This window comes from Magnolia sinica, chromosome 2 (assembly GCF_029962835.1).
Source record: "Magnolia sinica isolate HGM2019 chromosome 2, MsV1, whole genome shotgun sequence".
Lineage (NCBI taxonomy): Eukaryota > Viridiplantae > Streptophyta > Magnoliopsida > Magnoliales > Magnoliaceae > Magnolia > Magnolia sinica.
The window spans coordinates 51,473,680-51,493,513 of NC_080574.1; the positions used below are offsets into that span (position 1 = coordinate 51,473,680).

Sequence of the window (19,834 nt, forward strand, 5' to 3'; positions counted from 1 at the left end):
TGAATGATGTATGTTGACTGTATTAGCACATAAACATGGGATAGATTAAGCCAAAACGCAGATATGATTCAGGGATAAGTGAATAAAGCAAGCGGAAGACTTATAGTAAAAATGTGTACAAGTGTAAATCCCTGAATTACATATACAACCAGATCGTGTAAAAGTGTTATTTAACAAAGTTATAAGTATCAAATTACATCATTTCAATCCCCAAAATATCCCAGGAATCCCGCGCATCAGACCAAGGCTCGCTAGAACCCGTCTGAAAACTGCATATAGGAGAAGGCAGCCTCGTCGTCATCCAGCTCCCGCTCTGCCTCAGACGTCGCATCCACATCTGTAACATTAGGGCCTAAGGCAGTCCGGTGGGTGTGTAACACCGCCCCTAAACGTAGGAGTGAGTGATCAACTCAGTGGAACAATAAGGCACTGGTTAACATGTTATCAGTTCAATCAAACAGTAATGATAAAGCAGAACAATTAAATAAATCCTAAGTACTCTTGTTAATGCAAGGATGAATGCAATATGATGCGTGCCCTCACGCGTACACCCTCAGCGTCTTCATCTTACGTTACGCATGACATCGCCTCAAAGTGCGCCACATCTACAAAGCACATGCAAATGCGGTGCATGGTTATGATTACCAAGTTGTTATTAGTCCATTTCACACAACAGGATTGGGAAGCTAAGATACCTTCCTCATATCACCATCCAAACAGTGATCCATACTAGGGTCGTCAATCCTAGACATTGCATACGATCATATAGTTGAGGTCGTAGCAAAGGGCTCGTCACCAATCAATGCACGCCTTTCATGCCCTTACTACCACAGATCGGCTCGTCACCTCCTTGCGGTATCCAGGTATGCTCGAGGTCACTACAAAGGGCTCGTCACCAATCAATGTAGGCCGACAACAGGAATATAGTGTCCCATACCACCATAATCGGCTCACGAGTTAAGTTGCTCACTGGTCACTACGGGGAGGCTCGTCACCCCAGCACGTAGGCCGACAGCTCGACCACGGTGTCCCATACCACCATGTCCGGTTCATGAGTCTTAGAGGTTCATGTACAATGGTTATTAGGATTTCACTGGTAAGTTCGGTACCCTAGATTCAAGCAGTAGCGTCCATACATGGTTAACATACACTGGACAATCGGGTTATTTGACGAACTCGACTAGCACGAGCGCACGTTGAATTGAACGACATGGAGTGCGCAAACACTCTGCGTGGTCGAACCACTGCCGACAACTCTAATACGACTCGGGTTCGTCTAATGCGTCTCACGTGGCGAAAGCAATCTCAACCACGACCATAGGGTCAATTACCGATTTCTGGACTAAGGCATAGTCCCAAACATCCTACACTACGACATATATTCATATGGTATGTAAAACAGTAATGGAACAACCACTCAAATCATGGTGCATACACATCTGAAGAATATCAACTTAACATAAATGTAAGCATAGGAATGCTTGAATTTAAATAACTTGGAATGTAAATGCATAAGGAAATCATGCGCATCCATAGGAGTATTGAGAATCACTTCTCAACGCCTGCATTTAGTGTAATCAATTACACGTAGATCATTCATGCATTTCTACAAACACTTAGCATTCATGGAACAACATACATGACGCATGTTGAAATACGTGCACTTAGACAATTCCTTTTCCCAAGGAGTTGTCATACATGCATCTAGCATACATACATGACCAAAAATCATGGCAAACATAAGTGCGTATTTTATACGTATACGGTACTTTATAAATACACTTAGAATACACAAATCTCAATATAGCACATGCATATCAGAAAGCAATGCAAACATAACATTTGACATGTGAAATCTCATCCATAACAAGAATAAATCACTAATCGGGATTGAAAGCCTTGAAAACCATAACCTATACACTTAAAGTCCGCACCTTAAGCAAAGAAAGAACCGCCGAACTGATTTAGACGAGTTGTCTTCGTCAACGGCGCAAGAATACCCTAAAATAAGGATAGAAATGAGATACAACAACACCAAGTCTAATCTAAGCTCTAACACAGATTAGGGTTAGGTTAACTTACCCCAAAAGAACTCAGAATCGTCAGAGGAACGATTCAAAGTGAAGGTTCAAAGGTGAAGAAGAACAAGGAAGAATCAAGGTGATTCACCAACTAATCTCTCTCACTTCCTCTCTCTTTCCACTCTCTTTCCAAGCTAGGGTTAGAGAAAATTCGTATGGAAATGAGAGCTAGGGTTTAAGGACTATATATAGGCCTTAAAATGATGGAAATAACCCCAGGGTCAAGGTATACTTAGGTTATAACCAAAGCACGCCTTTCTCGATCCAACGAAGCACTTCTGGTGGGCCTATAACCACGAAAGGTCGGACTTAAGCTCACTGACCATGGATCTAGGTCAGGCTGAGTTTTCGTACCGACCGGCTCTTCAGATCAGCCGTGGCGGACCACACTCAATTCAACGGTCACGGAATCTCGATCAGGTCCACAAGCACTAGGATATGCCTGGGCCAACCATCCTGATCAAAGGGTGAAATTGGGTCAGAATCCAACGGTCAGAATGCTTAAAATCGTCGCGCAAGCGACACGACTCAGATTTCATAAAAAGCTTAATAAATTCCAACCGTTCTCACACTCTTCACTCCGAGCTCAACCAAATCGACCCAGAACATCAGATCGACTTGATTTTTGAGGTGAAGACCAAGCCCAACTCAGTGACCGCAACAGCCTAAGATCATCGCTATCGGACTTTCGACGCGCGGTCTAGGTCCGATCCAGATCTTCCAAAAATTCCTCAGAACAACTGGATTTAGCGATGGATCCCAGATTTCAGAGTAACGTAGCGCTCACTAATCTACACGTTTAGAGCCATGCAGATACAATTTAAAGTGATTGATGCGAATTTCACAAGCAATCAAGTAAAGCGCTAATTACCCCAAAAACAACTACTTAAGGAAAGATTAGCACAAAAATTCCAAGGTCGTTACATTACTAAATTGAGTCTAACCAGCTTGTGAGTGGGTCCGCTACCATCGAGCCTCACTGGTAATTAGTTGTCCACAGGCAGGTAGTGTGGTCTCTTACGCTCATTTAACTATGCGGTCTTGAGAGCGACGGTCATCCTGTAGTGCATTAGACCCCAGTGATATTCCTTATGATGGAACTGTACTTGATATGTGGACTGGTCATGAGCATTGGCATTACTTCGCATTGCATTGGTATTGGCTGTATAAGCCTTATTGCATTGCGTAGCCTTAGTACGGCTTCTTGCATTCATGGCTTAAACTTGATAAGGCTAGTGATATTGGTATTGATCATGTTTTCCTTCTGCATCCCTTATTATTCTTCTACGCACCATTGTCACACACCTTCACCACCCTCTAAGCTTTCTATAAGTTTATGCACGATTAATGCATGTAGAAGATCCTAGGTCGGCGTCTTAATAGCGAAGCTTGGATAGGAGTTAAGCTGAGGACCCCAGCGTTGTGAATCTTTCCCTCTTTCTTCTGTTATCATATGTATTTCCTTCAGCCCTGTATCTAAAAGCTCAAATTCATAGTGGATTTTTGTTGTGTGTTCCTTTGTTATTTCTGAGATTTACTTGCTATGATCTTGGGTATGCTCATATTAGAATGGAAGTATATTTATGAAAATCCTCCTTGTAGGGTCTTAGGATCAGAACCTGCTTCAGGAGCCGAGAATAGGGTACTACGGAGTCTATTGCGGCCAGAACCGGTTATCGGGTTCTTTGTGAGTCCGGTTATCGAGTCTGGGGCGTGACACTACCTGTCTGAGGTCTCACCAGTACCTGCATCAATGATATGCCTAGTTGGTATTTTAAAACAGTCCCAGGTGGGAGTGAGTAGCTAACTCAGTGGTTCCATTAGTTCTAAGTTACACATGTTATCAACCCAATCAACGCAAGTAATGAGAAAACAAGAAATCAAACATTTCTTAAATACTCTTGTTAAATGCATATATGAAGATATGATATGATGCATGCTCTCACCATTCAACACTCCCTCAACATGTGACTCAGACCACCTGGTTCTCAAATGACAGCACTTCCTCAACATGCGACTTCAGCGCCTATTTCGCCACATTCTAAACTAATGCGATGCAATGAATGATCATGTTAGTTGAGTAATTATTAAGTTCAATTCATCTAGTATATTAGCGAAGCTAAGATACCGATGTTATATCACGAATCCTTATCTGGATCACGTGGCTTGTTGTCGCACATAGCGACTCCTAACCAGTGTCCCTTGATTCAAATTTAGATGTCACTCATTTATCTCACAAATTAACAATTCTAAAGGTACGATATGAAACCTAATGTCATGCCCCAAACTCAGAAATCGGATTCACAGGAATCTCGATCGCCGAATCTGGTGCTGACAGCCTCTGTAGTACCTCATTCTTGGTTCCTAGCGTCCATATGCTAGATTCTGATTCTGGGATCCTACAAGGAGGATTTTTTTTGTACATTTAACTCATAATAAGCATAACCACAAGATTACCCAATTCACAAAGGCAACATCATTATCACATATCCACTAATATAATCATTTCAGTATAATACTAAAAAATGAAATACATAAATTGAAAATCAAGCTCCAGAAGACCACTGTTCGCTCCAAGCTCAACACTGCTATAACCTAACATCACCTGCACGCATCTATCGTGCATAAGCTTATAAAAAGCTTAGAGGGTGGTATAAGTGTGTGCACAAGGTAAGTACCAAGTATTCAATACAATGTCATAGTCATACAATACCGAAAATACTAGTAATCCATAAATCATACAATGTCGGAAGAAGCAGAAATACTGACAAGATCATGAATTATCAGAGTAAGCAGAAATACTGACAAGATCAGGAATTCTCAGAGTAAACGGAAATACTAACACGATCACAGAGCATGAGATAACAAAGTAAATGGAAATACTGACAAGTCTGGACTTGTCAGTAAGTCATACAATATTAGAATATGCAATACGAATCAACTATGCAAATCAGGAGTCATAAAGCACCAAATATCAGATGCAGAGGATGCAATGCAATATACATTCCTGATGAATAACACAAATAGCGTCAGCCGTACCTATACCATATAAATGCAGAAACACAATAACCCAAATTGCCATATGCTAAATATAATGCAATATGCGGTGTGAATGGAGTGACCATGTTAGAGTGTGAAGTCGGGATGATAGTACGTAGTATCGCAAGATATAGGGCCCATCACAAGGGACTTCTATCCAAACTAGTCCCATACCTAATTTGGATAGTCAGTCTCAATGTGGTAAACTCCTAATCTCAAGTTAGTCACACACCTCAACCGAAATCCTGACCATTGCGAATGTACACGTAACAAATAGTTACACACCACTAGCCCGAGTGGATAGTGAATGAATGAATGAATGAATATGTAACTCATGCTCCATAAGTCCACGTATCAGTACAGTTCATCTCTGGGATCATCATCGGGGTTTAGTACACTCTAAACGGCACTGCCCCTCTCCCAGTAACACAGTCCAAGTGAGCGTAAGAAACCTCACTATCCGCCTGGCCAATAGTCTGTCAATACCTATCCGGCACGTCGATAGCGAACCCATTCATGAGCTGGTCAAACTTAGCCTAGTAATGCCCCCTACCCTCGAGCGGGTAAGGCCACACCCCCTCCCAACTGACCACGACACAGTACGAGACGTGACCTCTTGGCATTCGGTACTCGGGCACTCATGTATCCAATCGGTCTCAACGTTGGGGCATCCTCTAGTACCAAGAGGGTTTAAAGATTTTCACCCAGGGCCATCTATGGCAGGCCGATGCTAGAACAAATTTTCGGTGTCCCATCTAGCCATCCACGATAAGCCTGTGGAGGCTATGGCCCTAATGTCGCTAGGGCCTACAGTAATTATATTGTAAAATGCATAAGTCATACAATCTAGTCATGCATCAATCCTGCGCATACCGTGCGCTTGTGTAAGATAACCTCCACATATCAAGGAGTCTCATAACAACATGCTCAATGACATATGCAATGATCAACCACATCTCATAACAAACATGCAGATGATGTTTATGGGCATGTATCATGATGTTATGCTGTCACATACTCATAATCAGTATTAACTAGCATCAATAATCAACCTTGACAATGTGGACATTTAACCAACATTGCCCTCAAAGAATGACCCACATAAAGCCTAACATATAGTGGACCCATGGCCTCACATAAGGGCCAAATATACAACACCATGGGCCTCACTTAAGAGCTTAATATACATCATAACGGGCCCCATCGCCTGGCCCTCAAATGCACCACAATGGGCCTCATACAATCATAATGGGCTGCAACACATGGGCCTAATATACATCACATGGGCTACATCACATGGGCCTATATACATCGGATGGGCCACGTCCCATGGGCACCGAATACATCACAATGGGCAACAACCCATCAGCCCCAAGCATATCGCAATGAGCCTCTCACACGATCCATTATGCATCACATCGAGGTGGGCCTCAATGGATGGCCATAAATACGTCACATTGGGCCTCATATACATCAAGTGGGTCGCATCACATGGGCCACATATACATCACAATGGGCCTCTAACACGAGCCTAATATACACCACAAAGGACTCTATAGCCTTATATACATTACATTAGGCCTCAACAATCGGAATCGACCTCGATAATCAGAATTGACCTCGATGATCGGCCTCAACGATTGGAATCGGCCTCGACAATCGGAATCAGCAATCGGCCACGATAATCAGAATCGATCGATAATCGGCCTCGATAATCAGAATCGGCAATCGGTCACGATATTCAGCCTCGATTGCTAATCGGCAATCGGTCACGATAATTGACCTCGATTGCTAATTGGCAATCGGTCATGATAATCGGCCTCGATTGCTAATCGGCAATCGGCCCCAAGGTGGGGTTCATAGATGGATGACCGATGATGGATCAAACAATATCAAAGGGGCCCAAGTGTTTGGGTTAACTCATTGGGGAATGGGCCTATCCAGGCCTAAGAGAAGGTCACAATGTGGACATTAAACCATCATTGCCCATCAATGTGGCCTTTTAACCAACATTACTCCCAAGGAGTGATCCACATAGAGCCAAACGTATTGTGGGCCCATGGCCTCATATAAGGACCGAATACATATCATTATGGGTCTCACTCATGGGTCACTTATGCATCACATTGGGCCTCGCTCATGGACCTCATGTTCATCATAATAGCCCGCAGCACATGGGTCAAAAAAATACATCTCATAAGGCCTTACCAAATGGTCTAGAAATACATCATAATGGGCCTCCAGTACGTCGCAATGGGCCTCGACACATGGGTCATGAATACATCACATTGGTCCTCATATATGGGCCTCAAATATACATTAAGTGGGTCGTATCCACGGGCAGCACCAATGGGCCTCATACATCAAGTGGGCCGCATCAATGGGTCGCACCATGGGCCGCATATACGACAAGTGGGTCGCATCAATGGGCCGCACCAATGGGCCTCATACACATTAAGTGGGCTACACCAATGGGCCGCACAACTGGGCCATATACACATCAAGTGGGCTGCACCAATGGGTCGCACAAGTGGGTCATATACACATCATGGTGGGGCCACTGGGACATAAACATCAAGTCAATCCATGGCTTGTGTGGGCCACACCACACACATCAGTTGGGGGGTTCACCCTCCATAAAACATTCATAATCATTCGTTGGGCCCACCAATCTGTAGTTCACAAATCCAACCCATTCATAAGTTAACATATTGATAGATAAAGTGACGACAAATATCAGCTTACTAGAAACTACTGCGGCCCTTAAAAGTTTTGAGCGGTGGATGTCATTGTCCACATTGATGGTGGGGTCCACTTGAACTTTAGATCTGATTTATTTTTTTTAGTCTCTAGCCTGTAAGACAAGCTTGCCAAAGGATTGGACGGTTTGGGTGCAACATATGCATCACGGTAGGGTCCACACACGTGGCCCACCAATTAAATGGACGGTGTGCATACACGCCGTTTGTATGGACGGTTTATATGGGGGGTCCACCTAACGGGCTGACGTCTGATACGTCAGCCCACCTTATCTCAAGACAGGTGGGTCCCCACATGGGGCCCACCATACTATATTTTATAATATATAAATTATACTATAATATTATATATATATTATATAATATATGTATATATATCCAGGCCAGTCCAGTGTGTCCAGCATCCAGACGCTGGATGTTTGGATGGGCGGTGTTGCTAAAACGCTGATGGATGGCGTGGAAATAAAACAAATACATCAAGGTGGGTCCCACGTGGGGCACACCATAACATTTTTCTACTGTCTAATCTGTTAATAAGGTCACGGGGACTTAAATGAAAGGAAAAACAAATTTCATATGATCCAAAACTTCTATGACAACAGAAGGGTTCCACTGACAGACGCTCAACCTTCATTGTTTCCTGCCATGTGGGCCATCTGAGCTTCACCTACGTCTGATTTTTGGAGGGCCCACTGCCCTAAGGGGCTCCATCAAAATGCACGGTGTTGATGTTCTAAACACATCAAGATGGGGCCCACGGTCCCAACCTCCAGCGTCCATGATGCTGCTCTGGCGTCAGCCTGTTGCTGCCTTGCATTATTATTATTATTATTTTATTTTGAGTTTTTCTGAGGTTTTTCACATGTGGGGCCTGCTTCCAAAAAATCCAGCCCAGCCATTAGATTCCATGGCTCAAGACAATCCGAACGAGCCCAATATTTGAGGTATTTTGGTGTATAGAAACGTTAGGGTAGATTTCAACGGTAGAAAATATTGTTTTCTATGGTATGGCCCATCAGAAAATCAGATTCACTTCATTTTTTCAGCTCAATGCTTAAAATGAGCTGAGGAATGAGATGGACGGCGTGGATTAGACACATACATTAAGGTGAGGCCTACATGAGTAGCCCACCAAAAATATTGAATCAAGCTAACGTTTTTCTTTTCTTTTTTTTTACGTGCAACGTCCAGAGGCTGTTAGTACGTCCCACGGTCTAGTCACACTTCACAGACGATGTGAATCAAGGTGGGTCCCACATAGACGTGGCCCACTTGATTAAAATCAATCTGATATTTGTGTTTTCCCATCACCCAGAAGGTAGGGCCCACATGGCTTGGACAGCCATGGGGTTCATTTAATGGATGGTTGGACATCACATAACTCATTGAGTGGGCCACAAAATAAAGGAAGTAGAGAGAGAGAAAGAAGCATCCACCGTTAGATCTTCCCTTCTTCCGCCAATGCATGCTAGAACCCCAATTGATGGACTTCAACGGTTGAGATGGATCATGGATGGTGAAGATGAGAGTTAGGAAGGTGGGCCACACTAGCTTCTCCCCTTGGAAGCCATGGACGTGGGTTGCTTGGAGAGAGATGGAGTTTGAAAATTAAGAGAGAGAGAGAGATGAGAGAGAAAGATGTAAGAGAAGTGATGGGAGAGAGGATGGTGAGGTGATGCGAAAGTTGACTTTTGAGATTACTTTTGTACTTAGGAATGGGGAGAGTAATGGGTTGAGTGATGGGTGTACTTTTGACAAGTGAGGTGATTAATGTGATGGATTCTCTCGGAATTTACAACGTGCAGCGTTTTCCTCGAACTGAACGCGGGTCTACATCTCCTGGCCAGGATACCGCATCGGCGTGTAAGATGCGGCATCGAAACCGCGGCGACTGCGCGGTCGCACTGGTACAAGTTTTAGGTCAAGCCAACTGAGATATACAGGACACATCTCAGGGTAACGCGCAAACGCCGATAACTGATCGCGGGTCACTGGAATTCGACCAGGATGACCACGAAAGCTTATGAAATAGTACAGGTTAGGATACGGGTCTTACACCTAAATGTATGTGGATCAACCCGGTATGGGTCGTCACCCAAACTGAGCATGATCACTTAATTCTAAGGTTGTAACAGCCCACAGCACACTGCCTCGACCAACCGGAGCACTATTTTTGAAGCCCGACTGATCCCATATTAAGGACCCAGATGACAACCCACGCTCGAACCATAGCCCGGATGAACAGTGGCGGGGTGTTACAGAGGTGTAGGCTTATCACATAAAACCAAATCACCACAAGGAAAAGGCTCGTCACCCAATTCCATTCACGCCCAGGTCGTTCGAATGGTACTCTAGCACGAAACCATCAGCCTAGTAATTTGATGGGGGCCATTTGAACAATGATCTATCACCTCCATTAGCGCTCACTGGTCACTATGGGGAGGCTTGTCACCCTAGCATAGGCCGACAGTTCGGACACGGTGTCCCGTACCACCATGCCCGGCTCATGAGTCTTAGTTGACCTTGGGAATGCGAACTATATAAACCACAATAACTTATGTTATGACACTTAAGATTAGAGGTTTAGTCCTCTAAGGTATCTCACAGATTTTAGAAGTACCTGTTAGTGTTAGAAATCCAGTAAATTAGGAAAAATGAACCTTATGACCAAACTCCCCAGTTTGCTATACTTTGAAACTCAAATCTTAGAAACTAGACTTTAGGATTAAATTTCCTATATTGCGTGTATGATTTTGAATTTAAAGCTTGAAATGACGAACAATAGGATTAAATCCCCTAGTTGGTTGGCAACATAAAGTAACTGAGGATTTTACTTCCCCTGGTTGTTTGACACCATAAGGGGGTGTTTGGTGCAGGGTGTTAGATGGAATTAGGTGGGATGGAATTGCATTTAGTCTCATGGAATTGCATTTGGTCCCATGTAGGATTTTCCTGATTTTGAAATTCACTACACATGTGAGCCCCACATTGATGCATGCGTTTGTCCATGGCATCCATCCATATACCCCATTTACACGTGACATTCTGGTTATACATTTGTACAAGTGAATGACATCTATTACAAATTTGGTCCGTTGTTTACAATTCCATGGTCCACCAAACATGATTTGGCCTAGTCCGGTGTTTTCTTGTAGCATTTTTTAAAAAAAAATCCCAAGCATGGGATTGGATGGCTACAATACCATGATATTTCCAGACATGCAATCATTATGCGATAATGATGTCAATCCCATTAATACCATTCAATACCATTCACTTCCACGAACCAAACACGCCTTAAAGTAATTGGGAGTTTCAAATCTCCTCAAAGAGGAGGTTTGAAATCCTCGGTGAGAGTTTGGATTACATCTAAATTGTTTCCAAGAGTTGCATGTGTAATATGTGTGTCACTAAACTATTAAACCATTGGGCACATAGCCCACTAATGATATCCTAAAACAACTAGATTATCAAATGCATCACTATAATTACTTTAATATAGTGATCAGCGTCGTTCAAACAATGTCCATGTAAATAAACAGTTAAAAATCATCTATTAGTCACTTAGACATGATCTCGTGCTTGTGGCCCATCCGATACTTAGAATCTCAACATTTTCGAGCAAAGTATATATTTCAATGGGCTTATTACAACCATTATGTCGAACATTATATACATTCACTAATTAGAGATATTAAAGTTGATTTAGTAATTAAATTCAAACCCTTGTAAATATATCATGCATAACTACTTTGAATCCAAAGAGCTTCTTTAGACTCCTCACATAGATACCTCGAATTCACGAGGAAAAATAAGAAAATAGAAATAAATTCTAGAAAATTTGAAATTCCATTGGTAGATAATAAAAATGAATTTACGATCCTTTAAATAGTAATACCAAACCTTGTAAGAAGTTCCATAATCAAATTCTAACTCAAACTCCCTAAAATTCATAACTTAATATAAATAGTAAAATTTGCTATTTATAGCAAGTGTTCTATATCGCTTAACCACTTTATTCTTCTAATTTTTCTAAGCACTTTTCATGTTGGACACAACTCCTAATGCTCAAAGAATGAAGAGTTATAATCAAGCTAAAACTTATCATAAATAGTAAAAATAGAAATAAATGGGATTTTTGACCATAGAACTGATGGAATTGTGGCAATTAACCAGGTTATTTGGATAAAGCAAAACCTCCTACCCCAAAATCATATCTGGTACGTCTAGTAACTCATTCTGATTTAGGAGATATGCTTGTTGAATGAATAAAGAAAGAAAGAAAGAAAGAGAGGAAAATATATTTTTATATGCACATATATACATATTTACATATATATGTTTTAGAGAAAAGGTTTAAAAATGCTTTTTCTATGTAAATTTTAAAAAAAATATTCCGGCGGCCCCACTGCCGAAGTGGCGACGCCCCGCTGGAATCCTATAGGCGACGGCAGCACTACCGTGGGAGCTGCGGCACCTTGCCAAACCACGGCATGCCACCATCGGAGTGGCTAATAGCAGTGGCCCCACATCCGGAAAATTTCGAAATTATTCACATTTTTATGGTAACTTTAAAAATTCATCTCCTTCGTTATAACTCTGATTTAGGTTATTCAAAAGTCACATTGAAGCTTAATAAGTATAGTTTTATATAAAATAAAATAAAAATTATAATATAGCTAATTTTAGGATGTTTTGACAACTGTCCAAAAATCATTAGTTTTAGACAGCTGTTACTTTTAGAATTTTAATAATTTATTTACAATTCCAAATGAAATAAAATTTTGTGGAGTGACCTTAAACTTAATGATAAGTCATTATAAAAATTTTAAAAATAATTTAGTCACTGAAAGTACAAGAAACGTTACAAGACTTCGAAACATTGTAGTATCTTACAGAAAATCTTTGATTTTGAATAACTTGTGCTTCTGAATTTTTTTTTATAATTTTTATGGAATTTGAAATAGATTGAAATTTTGTATGAAAAGGTTCAACTTAATGATGAATTACCGTAAAAATTATAAAAATTATCTAGTAATTAAAAGTGATAAATACATTATGAACAAAAGATGTATTAAAACAAAAAGTTTCTACAACTAAAAGTTGCTGATGGACTGGACGTATCTTTTTCATCATAGAGTTTTAAGATTCTGAGTCTAATTAGGAATTGCTTTCAAACATCTTAGGAATCATCCCGAATGATTAAATTAAATTCTTGTTTTTAGTATATTTTACTATTTCAAATAATTTATAAATTTGATAAATTAGACTTCTTAAGTAAGTTTCGTTTCATTACTTAAGATTCTGTGAGTTCGTATTCGAATCGAACTTTACTAAAATATTTTGGGTTCTTAGTCTCTTATGGATTCAAAGTTCATTCCACTTTGAGAAGATAATGTTCTTCCTCTTTTCTTTTCTGCGGCATTCCTTACATCACCATCACTTCAAACCTTCAAAATACCTTAAAACTTTCGATTCTTCCTTCCCTATTGAAATTAATGAAACCCAGGCATGATTTGCTCATAACTCACTGACCATAGGATCAAAATAATAATGTTGGGAGAAACCTTAAGTTCCCGAAAACCTTTCTAGGATAGTCGTTTGATCATAGGCATGGTGGGAAACTCATCACCCACTAAAATCTTATAAATATGAAACTTGAACTTTTTAATAAATTTTGATATCTTCAAAATGTTAAAAATAATCGGACTACGGAATTACGAAATCATACACTTGTGGAATATTCATGGCTTAACCCAATTCTCAATCGTGGGTGACTACCAACGGACTCACTGCTTTGACCGAGCAGAAGACTATGATTCACCAGGACTAGGAAGGGATATAACGATCTTTCTAATCTGATCGGGAAAAGAATTGACATATGAGATCAAAGCCTACCACAATTGTCTTTTTGTGTTAGCATAATCATGAAGAGTATAATATACCACCCTTAAGTAAACTTTATCATCAAACACTTAGTATGATAATAATAATTTTGACATTTGTTTTCAAATCTTAAAGATGGAAACTTTTAAGGAAGGTAGAATATAATAAGCAAAGCTAGTGTAGTTAGTCTGCACCCTACCACACATATAAACCTGAAATCAATAAAACTTAAAACGAAATGATAATATTTTTATTTATTACCCCTAAGTAATTTTGGGAACAAAATTATTTTTAAGGGGGGTAGATTGTAACGTCGCAGATTTTTGCCATTTTGAATTTTCAAAAACCCTTAAAAACTTTCGATATGACTAGCACTACCAAAAAACAAGGCAAAGCCGACGAACCTTAGAAGGTTTTCCTAACGGATTTTAGCCATCGACAATGGCTGCCCCGAAAACCAGTAAGTCATTGGCAAAGCCCAATTTTTAACAGTGGACATCCAATCACTATTGTTTTCATATTGTGTGGTCCACCTAAGCTTTAGTTCAGGCTCATTTTTTGATATCAATGATAAAATTATGTCGAGAAATGGATGGACAGCATGGATGAAACAAATCGATCATGGTGGGGCCCACAAAGCTATACTAGATTCAAAGCTTAATTTACCGTTTTCATTTTTATGTTTTTCACTATGAGTTTTGTATTTAATGTAAAATAATGGTGATTGTTCATAACAATAGTGGGTAAGATATAGAGTTATCAAGACCATAGGAATAATCGGTCTAGCTGTAAATGGTAAATATTTATACATTTTTATTATATAATACAATCTTAACCATCAAAAAATTGGTCCCATGCATGTATGGCCGTTAATAGAGTTTGTGTTATTATTTAGCGGAAAACTCACAACATTACGGATTTCAAAACGTTATCTTATTTGAAAGAGGATTTTCAAATCCATCCCAAATCCATCGAGCGCCCGCCTTTTCCCTCATGCATCTTCCATCGAGAAATCCTCTATCGAGCGCCTACATTCAAACGGTCCCTTAGATTTCCTCCATCGATCTCCATGTCCTATCCTGCGATGGACCCTTCATAGACGCATCTCATCAATCCTTCACTAGCCATGAAGAGGATCTGATCTCTCTCTCTCTCTCTCTCTCTCTCTCTCTCTCTCTCTCTCTCTTCCAGGGAGGGAAATGGATTCCTAAAAGGACGTCGGGATTCTCGCCATGGATATCTACTTCCCTCCTACATGTGTTCAATACGTAACTGCTTCCTAGGGTTCTTCTCTTTCTCTTTCAAGAATCGTTTCTTGCATGGGATGGATTTTTCGCTTATCTGGTATCCCTTACGAATGGATTGGAATTGGATTTCTGCATCTGTTTTCATCGCCTTTGGAGTCATTCATTCCTCTTTTTTATTCTTTTCTTCATTCTAAAATTCCACCAATGTACTTCACTGGCGCTATTTTCTTGCTTCAGGGTTTCTTTGATTCACCAGATTTCATGAAATATCATGACATTTTTCACTAAATTAGACTGATTAATCATGAGAAATTTCATGATATATTCTGCTAGCAAACGTGCCATTGCATTGAATTTCTCTCTCTATCTCTCTAATTTGTATTGTGAATTGTCGAAATTTAGTTGATTCTATTGTTTTTGTCCTGTTTAAGAAAGAGTGAAATTTCTGAAGAGAAATGTTGAGGTTATTTTGCATGAGGATTAGATTGAAGAGGGGGTTTGTGGCCCACATGTCAATTGAAGTGTGTATGAGAGAGAGAGAGAGAGAGAGAGAGAGAGAGAGAGAGAGAGAGAGAGAGAGAGAGAGAGAGAGAGAGATCTGGGCTATTAAGCATGTGGAATGGTATGTGGGAATCCCTGTCTGGGAAGGTAAGACCTGTCCACTCATAAGTGGACTGCAGTTGTTTGAGGTAAAAATGGGTGGTTAGACAGGAATGATTGTTGGTAGTGATGTAGACATAGAGTCCAATGATGAGTGGACCAGACTGGTCTTTTGGGCCATGGGATGCTCATGGCGGGACCCACCTGATGAATGGTCTGGATGTTGCCTTTGTGTACCTCGAATTGGCAACTATCCTTGGCTACAATCGTTACCTCGTAATAATTTGCCAGACAGAAACCATTAGAGGAGAGAGGGAGACTGGATCAGCTTCCATTTTGAAAATGGTGGCAAACCATCCCCCTAATGTTGTTCAATTTTCAAAAGGAAAAGAGGAGAGAGTAGATGAGAATTTGATCAGATCAACCTTCTTCCTACTCTCTCTCTCTCTCTCTCTCTCTCTCTCTCTCTCTCTCTCTCTCTCTCTCATGCATGATGCAAATGGTGTTGTAGGCTTGTGCTTTGAATATTTTAAATTGCTGTACTTTTCATTGATTTTTTTTTTTTTTTTGTCCATTTCATGTGCAACCATAAGAAGCTCATGAGGATCTTGATGGTGAAAGTATTTACTATTAAATTCTTTCTTATTGTCTTTTTTCACATGCAACCATATATAGGAAGCTCCGGAGGATCATGATGGTGCAAGTAAAGGGAAATACACTATTGGACTTGGGCAAGATTGCATGGCCTTTTGTATGGAGTTGGAAGATGTCATTTCCATGAGGTTTTGGACCACTCTCTAATCCTCGATTTCCTTCTATACTGTAATCCAGATGATCCATTATCAAGTGCCTGGATATGAACTTTTCTCCATAGTCAGAAAAGGTTGCAAGCAATAAACCATTTTTATGATTTTACAAGAGAGTTCTCCAGTCTGTTAGATCTTGTTTGGGAACATTGAAAATCGTGGAAATGAAAATATCTTCCATGGAAACCTACCATTCCTCAATTTGTCAAAAAAAGTAGGTTCAGAGATGGTTTTCGATTTCCAAGGTTTTACTCAGAAATCATGGATATAGAAATCTTTCATAAAAGTTGTTAAATGCTTCCTAGGTAACAAGAGACACCTCTTGCAATTTAATCATTGACCTTTTAACATTTCCATGGAAAAATGCACTCAGTAACAATACAATGTATCTGTAGTCCATATGTGGACCGTTTTTGCTGAGAGCTATTCCCAGTTGACTGAGGTTTATGGTCTTCTGAATGATACATAACTTGTTAAAGCCTATCATGACCCATGACTAGTTGGATGCCCGTGTATTATGTTAAGATTTGATTCTTGACAAAAGGTTTTGTTCAGCTTGACAGTTGTTACTTCCCTTCTTGAGAAATATGGGATTGACCCAAGACAAATTGGTCGCCTGGAAGTGGGCAGTGAGACTGTGATAGACAAGAGCAAAATCCATAAAGACTTGGCCGATGTAAATCTTTGAGGTTTTTTTCCAATTCCTTTGGCTATGCATGTTCTTTAGAGTAAAACGAGTGCAACATTTCATGGTTCCTTCTGTTCTTGAAAAGGCCCATAAACTTGAGCACTTTTTCATCCTAGAGTGTTAGCATCTTCTTGTTTTTTATGTTTCTTAGAATGGGATTGCATTGTCCCCTTATTCATGTGAATGACAAACAGGAATTGGGGAATACGGACATCGAAGGAGTTGATTCAACAAATGCATGCTATATTGGAACTGCAGCTTTATTCAACTATGTAAATTGTGTGGAGAGTAGCTCTTGGGATGGATGCTATGGACTTGTTGTTTGCACTGACAGTGCGGTATTAGCCTTTGACCATCTTATGTTTACTTCAATTGGTGCTGATTAATGAAAAGATGCTTATTAGTTGTTGGGTTGAAGCTTGCTTTTCTTGATGTCTGCTTGTATTGTTGCTTGCATAATGCCTCCCTTTAGTAATAGGATTGTTCAAAGTGGCTTGGCCTCGAACACTTACAAGTACATTTTAGTTACTCATTAGTAGGTTCATATAATTTACTTACATTGAGTTCATGCAACAAACAAAATAAGCTTATATGTTGCCCACTTCCTACTCAGTTCATATCAATGAAGAAAAATAATCATTTAATATGAAATTTGACAAATTAAACCATGAAAAAAGAGAATTCTAGACTGTACCATTTGCATATATGATAAAATGAAGAACGAAAAGAAGGCCTGGTTTTCACTTTAGATTTAGTAAATAAATTTGTGAGGTGTGTGACACATGCGATTGAACCAGACTAACGAAAATCTAATACAGCCAAAACTAAAGCATATAAAATGAATGGGACTGTGAGGTACTTGATAACATAAAGTAAGGAAATTCTTGACACTTGGATGGCAACTTTGTTCAGAAAAAGAGAGAGAGACAGAGAGAGAGAGAGAGAGAAGAAAAGAAGAAATGATGGGTTCACATTTTCCCCATTTGGATGTTAGTATTTTCTCATGACTACATGCATGTAAAAAACTAGCTGGAACTCGTGAAGGCAGCATCACCATCCAGGACTTAGGTAGTACTGTTGCTACTTCCTAGATCCCAAAACTATAGCTAGAGGTGCAACTGGACTTGACTGCCCTGGGGCAAGCCTGAGTCCACCTTGGCCAGGTTTGGGCTTAGCCTAGAGGCTTATAAGTCACACTACGCTGGGTTTTCAGGCCAGATAACTAATTGGGCTGTGCCTGAGTTATACTAAGTCACACTAAGTTGAGTTTTCAGGCCAGATAACTAATTGCGCTGGGCTTTACTTATACTAAGGCATGTTAGGTTGGCCTAGCCATACTTAATCTAACAGTTCTGGTTTGAGTATTTTTCCTATTACTGCTTCATCCAGCAAGAGCTTGATTGGCTGATTTCATGGCTCACAGGCTGGGAGGGATGCCTACTAGGATCCTTAGTGCATGGGTCGGGCCCGGACACACTTGCCCAGCACAATTGCAACTAAAGCTAGCCATGGGCCAGGGCCAGGGCCAGGCTGTGGAAAGACAAAATTTGAACAGGATCGGCTTTATAGGCCTGACACTAGCAGTTAAAAAGAAATCGCATCTGAGACCTTTTCAAGCCCAACAATTGCCAATCCTAGTTGCGACACTAACTACAGAGGTGACAGGATTCACGACTTGCAAATAGCAACATGAGTGGGAAGGTCTGACATTTGGATGTTGGCCTCACATGTTGCCTATACCTTTTCTATATCCTGCGAATTAATTATCATTCTCAAGACTGCATGAGTGTGTATAGATTTGTTGTAGGTCTCGACCAAGTGATTCCTTTTGCTTACTAACAGCTTCTTCATTTTAGGTCTATGCTGAAGGGCCAGCCCGGCCCACCAGAGGAGCAGCTGCCATTGTAATGCTGATTGGACCAAATGCCCCAATAGCATTTGAAAGCACATATAGAGGGACTCACATATCTCATGTTTACGACTTTTACAAGCCCAATCTTGCGAGCGAATACCCGGTTTGCCTCCTCTTATGCTTTTATTTATGTTGTGTGTTTTTACAAAGCATGATGCATGGACCTCATGATGCCTTGGTTTATGATAAATATTCAAATTATCCTGTATCTATATCCAGAAGGTTTGCATTGTGTGTATCTAGTTCTTAGTACGCAAGACATTCGATGGAATTATTATGATTTTGCTGTTCATATGGTTTTCTGCCCAATTAAATGAGCTACTTTTCTTGTTTTAAAGCTTGGACATGGACCTCTTATATTCTGGAAGTCTTGATAAAGGAAATCCTCAGTCCTCCACAGACATTAAGCTTCCTGTTTCTTCCTCTATTAGCTTGATTGTACTGTTGATAGCGGGTTCATGTTTTATAATGTTCCCAAATTTGACCCTTAAAAAAACTTTCAAAAAGATAAAATAAAATAAAATCTTCCAACTGAAAAAAAGTTGTCCACATTTTCAATCCAATTAGGGAAACTGTCAACATCCAATTCCATTAAATTCAAATTGTCGACTTGAATTTCTTTGGAGCCTGGGCTTTGCTCCAAAGTTCCAATCAGTCATTCCATGGGATTGGATTCCCTCCCAAGGCCAACCATTTTCTCAACAGAATTAGGCTACTTATCACTTAGAAGTTGATCGACAACTCGCAGGGGAGCTGTATCATTCTCATGACCAAAATCAGCCTGTTTTTTTTTGTTAGCTTGTTAGTACACCCACT

At 40.3% G+C, this 19,834-nt stretch overlaps 1 protein-coding gene across 1 annotated transcript in view; it reads left to right on the forward strand.

The window, feature by feature from the left end:
• Window positions 1-19,310, forward strand: part of LOC131225444 (hydroxymethylglutaryl-CoA synthase-like) — a 54,928-nt gene extending 35,618 nt beyond the window's left edge. Inside the window, 6 exon segments of the mRNA XM_058220979.1 lie at window positions 14,980-15,033; window positions 16,288-16,394; window positions 16,974-17,070; window positions 17,072-17,107; window positions 17,301-17,444; window positions 18,963-19,310. Of these exon segments, the coding sequence (XP_058076962.1) occupies window positions 14,980-15,033; window positions 16,288-16,394; window positions 16,974-17,070; window positions 17,072-17,107; window positions 17,301-17,444; window positions 18,963-19,268 (744 nt within the window). The 3' untranslated portion in view covers window positions 19,269-19,310.
• The last annotated feature ends 524 nt before the right edge of the window (window positions 19,311-19,834 follow it).